This window comes from Delphinus delphis, chromosome 17 (assembly GCF_949987515.2).
Source record: "Delphinus delphis chromosome 17, mDelDel1.2, whole genome shotgun sequence".
Lineage (NCBI taxonomy): Eukaryota > Metazoa > Chordata > Mammalia > Artiodactyla > Delphinidae > Delphinus > Delphinus delphis.
The window spans coordinates 3,509,221-3,525,482 of record NC_082699.1 but is presented as its reverse complement, the minus strand read 5'-3'; the positions used below and the strand labels follow the sequence as shown (position 1 = coordinate 3,525,482).

Sequence of the window (16,262 nt, the reverse complement as noted above, 5' to 3'; positions counted from 1 at the left end):
ACTTAGGAATTTCATAAATTTTCAGATGGACCATCAACAGATAAAGACTCTGAAGAAAAGAAAAAAGATACTGCAGTTACATCACAGAATAGCCCTGAAGCAAGAGAAGAAAGGTATTTCACTTTATGGAAACTCATTTATGTTGAAGGTCATAGTTTTATTTGACCGTCACTTCCTCCATGGTCTTCTGATCCCATGTCTGTACTTTCTTTTTTCCAATCACACGGAATCAGTATAAATGTATATAGCCAGATATCTAAGATTTCTTATAAGATTTCTTGGAAATTTAAAAGAGAGTTAGAAGATACTACGTAAAAGAGAAATGATTTACATTGCACTTGGCGAGTGTAGCTGGATGGGCCCTGGGGTGGCACTGGGAGAGGTGGTAGTGGGGGGACTGACTAGGTGACTAGGGTTCATGTGGTTACTTCCTTTATTTGCCACATTTCTGTTTTAGATATTTTTGTCCCTGAATCTGTTTCTCCTCTTCATGGTTCTGTTTTCCTTCCCAATTTAGCTGTTTGTTGTAAGAACTTAAAACGTGTTCAGTAATGAAGAGTTCAAGTTATTCCTTTGCCACTTAAGAGGCCTTTGCATTTATTCTTTCCTGTGACATGCAGTGAACTGTGCTGTGTCCCCATGCTGACGTGATCAGGGATGTGCCTATTATTCAGTAGATTAAATACATACCCTCTGTTCTTGGGAGGCTTGACTTTGACTTAGAGCAGTACTTCTCAAAGGGTGGTCCCCAGGAGCAAACCTGGCAGCTTTGTGAAAAGCAGATTCTTGGGCTCTACCCTGGAATTACAGAACCAGGGTTTCTGGTGGTGGTGCCAGCCACGTGTTTTAACAAGCCCTTCAGGTGATTCTCACACACGCACATTTTAGGCCACCTACTTTAACTCCATTTACTTCTCAGTATTTTCCCCAGATTGATAACGTACTCCTCATTTTTTATTAATCAGCTGTGATTAATATCCCCTACACTGTTTTTTTATGTAGAAGTACTAACTAACTTGATGATAAAAAAGGTAAGCTAAAGATAGAGTTAAACACCAGTTGTTAATAAAGTTTATTCAGTTTTTTTCTAACTATTTTGAGATAATTTTGGGCTTTTAGAAAATGGTATGAATAGTGCAGAGAACTCCCAAATTGCCCCAGTGATATTTATATATGTATTTGCATATGTGTGTATAAATGAATATACACACGAGTTTTATTTTGAACCAGACAAGAATAATTTACAGACATTATGCCCTTTATACCCCTAAATGCTAAATACATCAATGTGTCTTTTCTAAGAACAAGGACATTTTCTCACAGATAGCCACAATACAGATATCAATATCTGAACATTAACATTAATCTGATACTTTTTCCTGATCTGCAGACCTTGTTCATATTTTACCATGCGTCCCAATAATATCTTTTGTTGCAAAGGAAAAATAATTTCCCAAAATATCATCTCGGGTCACATTGCATTTGGTTATCATATCTGGCTCCTTTAATCTAGAGTAATGCTTCAGTCTGTCATTGTCTTTCATGACCTTGATATTTTTGAAAAGTACAGGCCATAATTTATGGATTTTTTAACACATGCTTTCAGTTGTGTTACATTCAAAGTAATGAATGATTTAATGCCTGGAATATAATATATAAAGGTATAGACAAATATTTTAAATAGACATTGAAGGAGGAGTAAGTTCTTAGTATATTTTCATCAGTTTTAAGTAATTGAAGTTTAGGGATAGAGCCTTTCTACAAAAGCATAGGATTATTTTGTACAAAGTCTGACGAGGTAAGTGATTGGTATCTCCATACACACACACACACACAGACACACATACACACACTCTCACTCATTCAAACAGTGAAGAAAAATTGTAAAATATTGGAGAAATGAATCTGAGGTATCATCTAAAGGAAGATAGAAGGTTAGATCTAAGTGAGTTGCAGGTGAGGAGGGTTTTACGCCTTGGTGTAAGGATTTAAGGAGAAAGTGGTGCGGTTAGCTGCTTAGAATGTCAGAAGTGGCGCCAGAGGTGGTGACGTGAGGGGAGAGAAGGCCCATCGTCCTCCTGGCAGCTCCCAGGGACGAGCAAGGCGTTGGGCCACGGGCACAGAGTGAGCTCGTCCTTGAAGGAGCCGAGAGTGGCGTTTGTAAACAGGGCGTGCTCATTGGTGTGCGCTGAAAGCTGGGTGCTGTGCCCCGGGGCACAGAGAGGAGTGAACTGAGTGAATGCTCACCTTTGCCCGTGAGAAGCTCGGGCTGGTGGCCGCAGACACAGACCTGTGTGTAGACGGCACTCTGGGAGACGGGCAGCAGGACTCTGAAGGCCTGCAGAGCGGCCGCCCTGCCTGCGTGGGCTGTCTGTGAGCGCAGCCACTCACATCCGTGGGGTGGAGGGCTGGCTTCATCTGGAAAGGTTTGTGGCAGAAATCTGCACTGGGATAAAGTTAGCTGAAACCAGTCAGCAAGGTATTTTGCTAAGAATCTAATGTAGGAAGTTAATCAGAAGTAGTGGAAATGATTAGGCTGACTGGAAAAATTGCTCAACTGTCCTGATTGAATTGATGTTTCTGGGGAGAAATTAAGAGACATTGTTGTATTTTCACAACTACTTCTCACTACACGTGGTTTTTATCCTAAAGTGGGTGTTGTATGTGTAAACCTCCCTGGTTGTCTAGTTGCAACAGGGTTTTTCAAGCATTTTTCCCCTCTGTTTTTGGTCGAGAGCGGTCATATTCTCTGGTGCCATCCCTTTACCCCTGTCATAACCAAGATCCTTGCTTTGCAGTTGTATTGAGCTGTAATGTGTATTTTCTATATGAAAAATATTGTTTAATGTTTAAAAGGATGATCAAGGTTAAAAAAATAAAAGACATGAGATTTGTGTCATCTTTACTAAAATTTTAACTTTTTAATCTATATGCAGGCAATTTTTTTTCATGTAAGTCACTGAAATACAGTTTCATATATTTATGCCCCAAATTTTTGTTTTTAGAGAGTGATAGTAACGATGTTCACTTTAAGAGAGTTTTCCTGACTTCTTTTTGGTGTGTGTGTGTGTGTGTACGTGTACTTCAGTAGCTCCAGTGGCAACGTAAGCAGCAGAAAGGATGAGACAAATGCCCGAGACACTTACGTTTCGTCTTTTCCTCGGGCACCAAGCACTTCTGATTCTGTGCGGTTAAAGTGTAGGGAGATGCTTGCTGCGGCTCTCCGAACGGGAGGTGAGTTTCGCGTACATCTCGTGAGTTTCGGTGGTCAGTCATTTGACGGCTGCCACTGCCGCCCTGTCCACCTCCTTGTTTCTGTCCTCCCGGTGGGATCCTGATGATAGCTGCTTGCCAGTGCCCAGCTCAGGGAGGGCCTGCTGTGATGGGGGTTACTGATGGCAGAGAGGAGGGTGCAAACTGGACCTCTGCTTATTACTGTGTATTTCTGAGAAATAGGTTCCTTCTAATATGTGGATGTTTCCCCTGACTTGTAGTAATTTAATCTTTTCTTCGCAATCTTTTTTCTCCTCACGTTTAATCTGCAAACTAAGTACTCTACCCTCAAGATTGGGAGTTAACAATACTGTATTTGGGTCCCATTGTTAAATGTTAGTATGACATATAGTAAGTTTTATATTCATAATTTCATTTCCTACTTTTTTTAAAGTGGAAAAGAGAGCTTGAGTTGTATATGGGAGCTTTAATTTAACTTGGAGGTACTCATTCTTATGTAAAATTTTGCTTTTAAAAGTTTCATGTATAGAAATATTTACCCTCCTATACAAATTCATCCCTTTTCTTTTCTATTGTACTGAACCACAGTTAGTATGACCTAGTTTTCTCCTTATTCTGCCCTTTCTACTCTGATTCCTTTACTGTCTCTTTATATATTTTTTCTTTTTCTTCCTAGTTTCTTTTTATTTCCTTCTATCCCTTTGAATATTTGCATAGGAGTCTTCTGATTTTGTCCATATATGTGACTGGCAGATGAAATGAATGGTTTCTTGGCATTGAAGCCTGAGTCACAGGAGACAAGACAGTTCTTTATAACTTTCTCTACTCTCTGCTGGAGCAACGAGAATTTATGGAGTTGTGAAGTGAGGAGTTGCCTGCTGGATGCATTACTTCCCCACTCCTGAGGGATAAGGAGTCATCCATGCAGGAGCCCTTTGGACATTAGGTGAATCCAGAGGAGGAGCATAGTGGGTAGTAGAGACACAAGACTCTAATGAAACTAAACTGAAAGGATTCTTTGTACAGGGCAAGTGGGGTTGAAGAAATAGGAATACAGTTTAACTGACCCTGTATTGAAATTTTCTTTTAATGTGTTATAATCACTTTTTCATGACAATTCTCTGTGCCTGTGTTTAGATGACTACATCGCTATTGGAGCTGACGAGGAAGAATTAGGATCTCAAATCGAGGAAGATATCCTTTGCGTGTATATTCATAATTGTTTTAAGAAATCCGCTAGATTATTTTTTCTTCCTGTAAAGAATTCAAAGTTTTATTCTTCAGTTTCTATCTTGATTGTTTTGATGGGAAAGGGGAGGGCTATCCGTGTCATTTTATTATTCTTGTTTTCCTGTCATTCAAAAGTAAAACACATAGTACTGATAGTATTTTTATTTTTCTGCCTTGCAAATTGAGAACGTAGCATCTCAGTTGAAGTTGTGCAGAAGGGCATGGAAAACACACATGCTAGTAAATGGGAAGTAGGGTTTCATCTTTGGGGGTACTCAGCAAAGTGTATACAATCCCCTGAGCTCATTATCCTGGACAGGAGTGTGTTCATGCTGGGGGCCTTGGGAAGGGCTCTGGGAGAGGGAGGGGTCTTGCACGTGGGTCCAGAGAACAGGGAACATCTAGGTGACAGTGTGACTGTGGGACTGTCCTGGTTGAGGAAATGGCCTTGTTAGAAAGGGAGCTGCTCTGGAGCTGGGCCCCTGCTGTTGCCTGTTCTCTTGAGAAAGCCACCTGCTAAACTAGCTTCTTGCTGAGCCAAGGAGGAAATGATCCCTCAGGGCTACTGTGAAAGATTTTCTCTCAGAAGGCCCTCCAGGGTGCTGTGTAGCCTTTTCTTTTTTTTTGATTTGATTTGATTTTTTAAATAAATTTATTTATTTGTTTTTATTTTTGGCTGTGTTGGGTCTTCGTTGCGGTGCACAGGCTTCTCATTACAGTGGCTTCTCTTGGTGCGGAGCATGGGCTCTAGGCGTGGGCTTCAGTAGTTGTGGCTCGCGGGCTCTAGAGCACAGGCTCTAGTTGTGGCTCACGGGCTTAGTTGCTCCGTGACATATGGGATCTTCCCGGGCCAGGGATCGAATCTGTGTCCCCTGACTTGGCAGGCGGATTCTTAACCACTGTGCCGCCAGGGAAGCCCTTATTTATTTATTTTTGACTGCGTTGGGTCTTCACTGCTGCACATGGGCTTTCTCTAGTTGCGGTGAGCGGGGGCTACTCTTCGTTGCAGTGCGTGGGCTTCTCATTGCGGTGGCTTCTCTTGTTGCGGAGCACGGGGTCTAGGCACGCAGGCTTCAGTAGTTGTGGCACACGGGCTCAGTAGTTGTGGCTTGCGGGCTCTAGAGCGCAGGTGCAGTAGTTGTGGCTCACGGGCTTAGTTGCTCCGTGGCATGTGGGATCTTCCTGGGCCAGGGATCGAACCCATGTCCCCTGACTTGGCAGGCAGATTCTTAACCACTGTGCCAACCGGGGAAGTCCCTGTGTAGTCTTCTTGAGACTCTTAGGATCCTTGGTAGAATGCAGATTTGGGCAAGGGAAAGCATGTGTAAGTTCAAGCTCTTATTCTCAAGTTTTCTCACTCAGATTGCATATCTGAGTTACCTTTTGAAACCCTTTTACTTTGTGTCTTGCTTGGCATTAAACATTGAGAAAGTATTGCTCATTCATAGCATAAAAGTATGATCACTATTTTTTGCCAGTTACAGATCAAGAAATCAGGCAGAAACAGTGCCTTATTGTTAACTTAATCTAAATTGGAAACACTGCTTAGAAATTTCAGGAATTCTTATTGCGGCAGAATAGGAAAAAGTTATCTTACCTTTATAACTTAACCTTTTTTTCCTTAATGGCCTAGTACCTATCTATCAAGAAATAAGGAATACGGACATGAAATACAAAAATAGAGTACGAAGTAGGATATCAAATCTTAAGGATGCTAAGAATCCAAATTTAAGGAAAAATGTGCTGTGTGGGAATATTCCTCCTGACTTGTTTGCTAGAATGACGGCAGAGGTGAGTATATTTGTACATTTCTATGACAGTATTCCATGATATCAAGTGTAAAGTCTATTTAAATCATAAAGTACTGTATAAATACTACATATTAATAAACTGTTATTAGCTATTCTAATATACTTATATATACAGTATACCAGACAAATACTTAAGGTGATTGAATCTGTTGGCCTCAGTATTTTGTTCCTTTCACAACTGTGCCGTGATCTTTGGGTGATTGCCTTAATAAATTATTGTCTAAAAACAAAAGTGTTTTTTACTTATTGTAGATCCATTTAGAATCAAAGAGTCGAATCTCTAATTGCAAACAGACTTTGTAACCTCTAAGCTCTTTTCATGGTTAAATACTGTAAAGTTGGTTATATCTTATTGACTATTCCTTATATTTATTTAGAAAATGGTGGAGAAAATGGAATTCATTGTCTGCTATTTATAGATGTAGCTGTTCATAGATAATAGCTGCAGTGTGTCTGCAGTCTCACTATCTGACTAAGCATCCAAGACAGTGAATTTGTCTTTCTATATAGTTAATAAAAATGTTATATTTTTAAAATTCATTTTTTAAAACCTCATTAAAATAATTTAAAACTGTCACAAAGTAGAGAACAAAATATAATGAAATCCTATATATCCATCACCTAAGGTTCAAGTATTTTCAATAACTAGTCACCTTCTTCATCTATCCCTTTTTCTGTTTTCTTTCTTTTCCCCTGAATTATTATTATCACTATTTTTTTAGAAATGACATCCAGGATTTATTTATTTATTTTTAATAAATTTATTTATTTTTGGCTATGATGGGTCTTCGTTTCTGCGCAGGCTTTCTCTAGTTGGGGAGAGCAGGGGCTACTCTTCATTGTGGTGCGCGGGCTTCTCATTGTTGTGGCTTCTCTTGCTGCAGAGCACGGGTTCTAGGCACGCAGGCTTCAGTAGTTGTGGCACACGGGCTCAGTAGTTGTGACTCATGGGCTCTAGAGTACAGGCTCAGTAGTTGTGGCGCATGGGCTTAGTTGCTCCGCGGCATGTGGGATCTTCCTGGACCAGGGCTCGAACCCGTGTCTCCTGCTTTGGCAGGTGGATTCTCAACCACTGCGCCATCAGGGAAGCCCTCCCCTGAATTATTTTCAAGCAAATTCCAGACATTATATCCTTTTACCTTTCTATCCTTGAGAGATATCTTTAAAAATATGATACTTTTCTTATGTAACTACATTGGCATCATGACATGTAACAAATCTAATGATAATTCCTTGGTATATCTAATATCTAGTTCATGTTCATATTATGTTCGATTGTTCATTTATTTTGTATCAGGATCCAAAGTCTAGATGTTACCTTAAGTTTGGTCTCTTAAGATTTTGTGTGTACATATTTAAATCTAAAGCATTTTCTTCTCCTGCTCGTGCCCCCTTTTTTTCATAACATTGACCTGTTGAAGAGACCAGTTTTTCTCTTGTATATCTCACAGTATGAATTGCCTGTTTCTTCCTCATGATGTTATTTAACTTTTCTGTCCCCTTCATTTTCTATGAACTGGAAGCTAGTTCTATGGGCTTGGTTACATGCAGGTTTAACTTTTCCTGCATAAATATTTCATCAGTGGTCCTTCTTATTTCATATTGCATCACATCAGGAGACACGTTTTGTTGCTCGACTCTTAGGGTGCGGAAATTGATCAGGGGTTTGTGTACTGACAGTCTGATCCCTCCGTTGTAAAGTTCTCCATCAGCCTTTCATCTATGTGTTCATCCACTGAATTGGTGATTTCATTAGGGGTTGCAAAATAGAGATTTCTAAAATTGTGTCATTGCTTTCACATTTATTAGCTAGATTTCTTTGATAAGCACTTTCCCTGAGTTGAAGGCTCTTGGTTACACTGTTGGTTAGAACAGGAAAGGCAGGGTGAATGTGTAATTCTTTCCTTTTGGTTAACAGTTATCAGAAGGAGGAGTTGGCGCCCTACTAACTGCCAGTGGGGGCTTTTGTTGCCATTCTTGCAAACGTTTGTGCTCTCTTTTTTTAAGTGTCGTCACGGACTTGTGACTTCTTATTTATCCAGTGGGGATTGGTCTTTTCCGTAATTCATATTGTTGGCTGAAGAAATCATCCTCTCTGGCCAGTGGGAGGTCCTGCATGTAGCTCCTCTGTCCGTGTGACTCACTCAGAGTAATCAGGTAGTTTCCGTGCTTTCTGGCACAAGATGACTCTGACTTATCTTCTGCTTTTCTTGACTCAGAACTGGAACGAGACATTCCTCCAGAGGCCTCTGGTTCCTTTGTCGGTAGTGGGGGTGGGTGGGTGCAATAGTAGAGACCATAGTCTGGATACGAGAGGTGCTCATTGCTACAGGTTTACGTTGTTTATAAGCCTTTGAACAGTAATTAAATCCAGTTTTCACATGCAGACTTATAAGTATTTGAAAAAATTTTAAGAGTAAGCAAACTCTTATGAGTTCTTTGAGGAAAAATATTAATTTTTCACTTTTTAAGACTTTAAAAGTTGATTTTGATCTTGTTAGTGTTAAACTAAGGGAGTGTAAAAAGCATTCCGCATATGTATAGAAGATGCCCGTAACTGAGTGGTATTGCCACCTTCCGAACAGGAGATGGCCAGTGATGAGCTCAAAGAGATGCGGAAAAACTTGACCAAAGAAGCCATCAGAGAGCATCAGATGGCCAAGACAGGTGGGACCCAGACGGACTTGTTCACATGTGGCAAATGCAAGAAGAAGAACTGCACTTACACACAGGTTTGTGATTGTTTATAGTCTTATTTTCATACTAAGAATGCTTGCAACTCCTATTTTAAAACAAGTAGTAAAGATAATTACCAGTATTTTGGTATTTTTTGAGAGGAGATATCTCTTAAGTATAACAGTGCATTCTTAATACTAGCAGATTCCAGTTAATTGAAAATAAGTTGAAATAGTTACACTTCTATAGGAATTGTTACTGTGAAAGCTGTACAAACCGAAATTGATGAAATATTATAGAATTTAATAAAATGGCCATGTTTTTTCTCTAAGAGCTAAAAAGCACTGGATTATTGGTTAGTGTATAAACAGGCTACAATTCTTTTTATTTGGCAGGATCATGTAGTTTAGGGAAAGTTCTTTGCTCTCCCTCACTCGGAGCCTGGGTACTTTTAGCTTAACTGGTTTCCAGATATTTATTCCTTTTTTGCAACATATTGATGGCTTTTATCTTCATTTATCACATCATATATGATGTGACTGACTTTCCTTTTTGTTCTTGAACCACTGAAAAGAGCTGTGTTATAGTTGTTTTGATTGTATGTGCATATGTGAAAAAATTTTTTCTCACTGTCATTAATTTCATTTGCTAAATAGGCTGTGCTATGTCTGTAATCTGCTAAATTCAAAATTTTCCCTTTAAAGAACAACTAATTGTTTCCGGTTACTAGAGAGACTGAGGGGATTGCATTTTTTGATTGACAGAAAATTAAGCACTTTATAAAAATAATGTTTAGTTTATTTGTTATTCTGTAAGTATACCTACTTATAGAAAGTTTTGAAAATACAGAAAAGTATGAACAAGAAATTTAAAATCACTTATTAATCTGCCGTCCAGAGAGGGCAATGTTCTATATTTTGGTGCTTGTAGTATTTTGTGGATTTTTTAAAAACCTAGTTGCAGCTAAATACTGTAAACTGTTTTATATACTTTTCCTCACTTTGTGTAAGCATTTTCCTTTGTTTTTTTAAACCTTTATAAACATCTTAATAGCTGTATAATATTCCATCAGATGGGTAGACTCTAACTTATCTCATTATTTCCCTGTTGGATGCTCAGGTTGTTTCCAGTGTTTGTGTTATTATAAAAGTATACTCTTCAAACATCCTTGTACACAGATCTCCCCTCCCAACTTTATTGAAAAATAATTGACAAATATAATTGTATTTATTTAAAGTGTACAATGTGATGCTTTGATATACGCATACGTCATGGAATGCTTACCAAGATCAAGATAATTAACACATCCATCACCTCACATTTTTTTCTTTCTTTTTTTTTTTCATTTGGTGAGAATGCTTAAGATCTACGCTAACAAAATAGTCCTCATGCTGTATGTTAGATCCTCAGAACTTATTCTTCTTATAACCGAAAGTTTATACCCTTTGATCTACATCTTCCCATGTCCTCCCATCTATTCTGTTTCTGTGAATTCAGCTTTTTTTTTTTAAGATGCCACATATAAGTGATGTCATACAGTATTTGTCTCTCTGTTTGGCATATTTCATTTAACATAATGCCTTCCAGGTTTATCCATGTTGTCTCAAATGGCAGGATTTCCTTCTTTTTTATGGCTGAATAATATTCCATCATGAATATATGCCATTTTTTCTTTATCCATTTATCTGTTGAAGGACATTTAGGTTGTTTCCATGTCTTGGCTATTGTGAATAATTCTGCAGAGAACATGGGTGCAGATAATCTCTTTGATATACTGATTTCATTTCCTTCAGCTGTGTACCAAGATGCAGAATTGCTGGATCGTATGGTAGCTCTGTTTTTAATTTTTTGAGCAACCTCCACACCATTTTCCACAGCGGCCACACCAACTTACATTCTCACCAGCAGTGCACAAGGGTTCCCTTTTCTCCACACCCTTGACAACTTGCTTTTTCTTGTCTTTTTGATGATAGCCATTCTAACAGGTGTGAGGTGATATTTTCTTGTGGTTTTAATTTGCATTTCCCCAATGATCAGTGATGTTGAGCTGCACACAGATCTTTATTTGTGTTTCTAATTACCATCTTACGATAGATCAGATATCAAGTTCCTAGGTCACAGAAGACGGGTATTTAAGGCTCTGTTGCTGCCTAACTTAGAAAGGTTGGTGGCAGTTTATATTTGTCATAATGAAATATTTTTGTAATTTTTACATCCTTGCTAATTTGTAAGAGAAAATTGATATGTCTTTTAATTAACATTTCTGTGCTTCTTAGTTATGATGAAAAATTTTCATATTTATTAGCCATTTATCAGTAGTATAATGTGTGACTTTAGATGAACAGATAAAAGATGAAACGACAAGGACTTAGAAAAATGAAGTTTGGAAACGTGTGTTTGTTTGACATTATTTCGCTTATCTGAGCTTGTTTCGAGCTCTTATACATTTTACTGTGGTACCGTTCTTAATTAGGTTGGACTTTTTGTAGTATTGTGAAAAGTGGTATTTTTCACCCGACTTTGCTACAGGTCCAAACGCGGAGTGCTGATGAACCAATGACAACGTTTGTTGTCTGCAACGAGTGTGGAAACCGGTGGAAGGTACATGCCTCCTGGGGTTCCCGTCTCACCTGTTTACATGGGGTGGTTCTCCATGGGCTGGTCTCTTCGGGTCTGCTTCGGGGGCTGCCTGGATGCCCCGGTGTGTGCACGTGCTCACGCTGCCCAGTGCTGGGCAAGGCCGTGGCTGGCGTCTGTCGTGGAACGTACTGTTTGCCGTCCTACTAGAAATAAAGAGGTTGACTTAATTTGCCAACCTTCATGTCGTCTTGCTGCAGAAATGACAGGTTTGAATCTTAACTGTGCATTACAGCGTCACAGTCCTGTATCTACTGTATCCAGTCAGCTGCTTCCACTCTTGTTCTTCCGGAAAACCCGCACAAGTGTATGGCTTGTCTTTATAGACTTTGGTTCTGGAAAAACTACTCTGCCTTGTTGAAATCCAGCCCGATGGTTTTAGTGTTTATTTTAGGAAATCCAGATGAGCACCGCCGTGGTTTCGTAGGCTTTCCACTAAGCCTTCCTTTGTACGGCCTGTGTTCTCTTGAATTAGCCCCGCACAGGCAAGTTAGGTTATTTGAATGATTCATTCTTGAGTGATTTTTGTGAGCCACAGAAATATAATTTAAAATTGAGAGAAGAATTACACATCATACCTGAGACAGAGGTGGGGATACTAGGAGTGTGGGACTGGGGGGGCTCACACGGTAGGAAGATACTCCCTGGAGCCAAACAGGCTTTGAACTGCTTTGCTACTTAGTGTTACCGAACCGTGATGTTCTCATGACCCACGTTACAGGGTGTGGTGAGTGGTAGATATAGTATATTTAAAGTGCCTGGTCATTGTTGGTGCACCAAAAATGCTGGCTGTTTTTATTAGCTTTTGTGAAATTTGTGTAAGATTCTTTTCTTTTTTAAGTTATACTTACATTAGACTTTTTAGTCTAATGCTTATTTTGAATTATTCTTATAGTTTAAAACATTTTCTGAAAACAGAAGTGAATTAAAAGGCAGACAATGGGAGAATATCCTTCACGAGTATAGTGTGAGACTTTGGCTCTCGGCACTTTCTCTGGGCTTGAGGACAGTACACATTTTATTACAAAGATTCGTTCTGGGCCGGGAGATTAATGGTATTGAGAGTGTCTTCGTGGCTTGAAACAGTGTCTCCCTTCCTGAGTTGGCAGGTTTTTTAATTGGTCTAAGAGAGGGATGTTCATTTTTTTCAGTCCTGTTGGGCAAATCTGGCTTTTCCAGAGGGCTCTTGGATTTGTTTACATGATGCCTCGTGATGATAAAGATGATGATGATGATGATGATGATGACTGGGTATATTGCAGTTTGTATTGAATACAGGCAATTGGCTGCTTAAGTGCTGACATAGTTCTGTTGGATTTAAGAAAATTCAATTTAATGTAGAAAGCTGATGCCTACGGTGGCTTACTCTAGAAGTTCAAATTTGGAATTAATTTTTTTAACCTGAAATTAAGGAGAGAGGTACTTGAGAAAATATTTTACACTGTTTCTTTATTTATGTATTCCTAGTAATTCTAAGTTGGAAGAGCCAAACACTTAATATAGGTGACTATTCATGTCTGGAAAACACAGCATCTTTTTTAGAAATGCCTCTTTCTTCAGCAATTTAAGGTGTATGCTGTGTTAAATGTGGGAAGGGATACACCCCACTGTCTGTATTTAAAGGTCTCACAAAATATTTCTTCTTTTTTGACAGTTCTGTTGAGTTGGAAGAATTGGCAAAACACCTGGACCATTAAGAAAATGGATTTTGTAATTAGCTTTAAGACTAGGCCAACCAACTAGTTTTCCTGCAAATCAGATTTTTAAAGTAACATATATCCCTTGGGTTAGTCTCTGTTTTTGACATAGGATCCCTTCCTTAAATGCCTTCTGTAGTTGCAGAGCAGTAAGGAGACCACATGATAATTGTATGGTATCTGTTTCAAAACTTTTTTTTTCCATTTTTATAAGTAAGTTGATATTAAACTTTTGGCAGTTTATTTTTACCTTTTTTTTTCCTTCTTAAAGGAAAATGTACCTTAACTTTTTTACAATCTGAAACATACACAGTAAAAATGTTATTCTTCTCAGTTAATACACAAATGGAAATTACATTTTTTCCTATATTGGCATGTACCTGCAAATATTAAAAGAGGAGAAGAGGTAATGTAATTATAAGTTTATCAAACATGGTGTGTATTCAGATAATACTTGACCAGCTTATCTAAATTGTACATAATATTTCAACTAGCATATGAAATTGATTTTAATTATTATGTTCACAAGTCTGGGATAATTAGTTATTATTTTGCATTTGTAACTAACTGTGATCCTCATTTCTTGTAATTTCTTGTACATGTTTATTACTTGTTCGTAATAGATTTTACTTTTGGAAACATGACTTGACTTTGTTGAAATCAGTTTGGTTTGTTGTTTATTTACCTGTTTGACTTTGTAGTGTATTTTACTTTTGCAGAACATTGTTGTAGTCTAGTAGGCTTTTCCTAAATCCCAGCTCAGGCAAAGAATGAAAACTTTTGACCATTTTTTCGTTTTGTAGGAAGACATACTGGGAAGAAAACGTTAGCATTTTAGGATAGTGTTGTTCTTATAAACAGTTCATGACTTAACTTTGATTTGGAAATCTGTGCTGACCAAGGACTTTAAGGTTTATATAAATCATTAACGCTGTGACCTTTCCGTATGGAGACTAATGGAGCACATTTCTGTCCTGACTCTCTTTCTGTCACACAAGAATGAGGTTGTGGAACAGACTAATACGTGGGCTGTAACGCAGCTCATTTGCAGGAAGGACCTTACAGTTAAGTGTGTGCCATCTGTTTTGTTAGGAATAAGAAAAAATGATTTTCACACTTGGTCTAGAACATCTTAAGGCCACTGTTACAAAGTCCACATTTCATTGTGCTCCGTCTGCGCTCTCAAACCTCTATAGAGAGATCTGAGTACCTGCTTTGCACTCCCCTTCTCTCCCTCTTCTCCACTGCTTACTGGAGGTCAGTTTGATGTAATAGAGAAAACAACATCTAAAAGTCCATGTTCAGACCCCACATAGAGGAATTGGCCCATTGGTACCATCCCACCTCTACTTCGTCAGGTCACAGAGTAACCTTTTATCATTTGAAAAATAACGTGCATTTTTGAAAGAATGAATTTAATAAGAATAAAATTAAAATAGTCCCACTTTTAAATTAAGTGATCCATTTTTAAATTTGTTAATTCAATAAAGTTTCTTGTTATTAATCATGTATCACATTTTGTTATTTTTATTTAGATATTGATGCTTGCTTTACTTTTTGTTTAAAAAGTTCTACTTTCCCAACTATTAAGGTGATTTTAAAGTCCAGTTTTAATTAAGTGATGGCTGCCTGGTTGTAAGTATTAAGGGACTAGTATTGAGCAGTAGTACAGAGCACGTTTGTCTTCTTTCCTGGACCCCTGGTGAGGGATGCAGGCTGGTTCTGAGCAGAGCACGTGAGTGCATCCCTTGTGTGCACTTAACGTAATATGAGAGACCAAATAGTGAACCTTATATTGGAAAATGCCAGCCAGTTATAAAGTAACTGGAAGTGAATGTTCTCAAGGGTAATATTTGCTAGCGTCTATTTCCAGGACAGAGTCACTGTGTTAAATGAACACATACAGGAAGTCAGTTAGAAAGGTGTAGTGGCAGTTAGCGAAGCACTGTCCCAGGAAAGCAGAAAATGGCCACCTTGGTTTTCCTGCTCACCTGAGGGTGATGAGCGTTGGTATGAACATTGAGAAGCCATGGCGGGAGTTCTGAAATGCTTACATACACGCAGACGTCAAATCTGTGTATGCCTCACAGATGGAAGAATATTTAAAGTATTAACAAGACTAGACTTTGACAGCGATTGTCTACAGGTCAGAGTGAAATTCGGGGATTTGAGTTGAATTATCAAAATAAAAACTAGAGTTAAAGTGATGAGATTTAAGGAGTTTTCATCAACAGTTCCTCTTTCCTGCCCCCGGCGGGCCCCACCTCCACCCCATTTAGCTGGAGCAAATTAGCCGTTCGAGAATTGAATATCCCACTGGGAAAGGTAATGTGAATAGTCACTGACATAAAATCCACATATTTCTGTAAGCTTCAAAAATAAGTAGAGTGTCAATACCAACATTGAAGGTGCTATTACCTCACAGTGAGTAGGACAGAGTTACTGCCTGATGAGTTCCTAGGTAGTAATGGAAGAATTAGGCTGAAGGAAGCTGCAGTGAAATCAGTCCAGAGCAGTAGACAAGTGTGCTTGGAAGTCTCCCCATGTGGCTGTGCTGTGGCCAATAGCTGTAACTTAGGGAAGGTGGAGTCCATACGTTTTTATGGGAAACTTGTTCACTGCTGTATTTAGCCCCTAGAAGAATGGGTGTCACATAGGAGGTGCGTGTGAAGTAGTTTTTCTTGGTTGTGTTTGTGTTACATTTCTTGACTGTGTGGGAGCTGGGACCTGAAGACTTCCACAATTGAGGACCTGCGGGAGGAGGGTAGGTAAATAGTGTTGGCGATGTTTTAGACTCCAGCTCCAGAGGAAGAAGTAACAAGCTCGAGTCTCGGGAGGTTTCTTTTGGTACTGAAGTTCTGCAAAGTGATGCGACAGTTTTATTATTAATTAAAAAATGTTTGGATCGGACCTGTGTACTCTGGTACTTGTTCATCCAGGTGGGGGATGGAAAATGAAAGCACAGGTGACTGCTTCC

General features: G+C 38.9%; 1 protein-coding gene across 2 annotated transcripts in view; it reads left to right on the top strand.

Annotated features, from left to right (window-relative positions):
* LOC132440436 (transcription elongation factor A protein 1) overlaps positions 1-14,794 on the top strand; it is a 60,538-nt gene extending 45,744 nt beyond the window's left edge. For both annotated transcript variants that reach the window (XM_069541559.1, XM_060035380.1), the window contains 7 exons: positions 26-113; positions 3,089-3,234; positions 4,372-4,428; positions 6,101-6,255; positions 8,861-9,007; positions 11,481-11,552; positions 13,243-14,794. In XM_069541559.1, coding sequence (XP_069397660.1) covers positions 26-113; positions 3,089-3,234; positions 4,372-4,428; positions 6,101-6,255; positions 8,861-9,007; positions 11,481-11,552; positions 13,243-13,251 — 674 coding nt within the window. In that variant the 3' untranslated portion in view covers positions 13,252-14,794. The remainder of the gene's footprint in view (positions 1-25; positions 114-3,088; positions 3,235-4,371; positions 4,429-6,100; positions 6,256-8,860; positions 9,008-11,480; positions 11,553-13,242) is intronic.
* Positions 14,795-16,262: the final 1,468 nt, after the last annotated feature.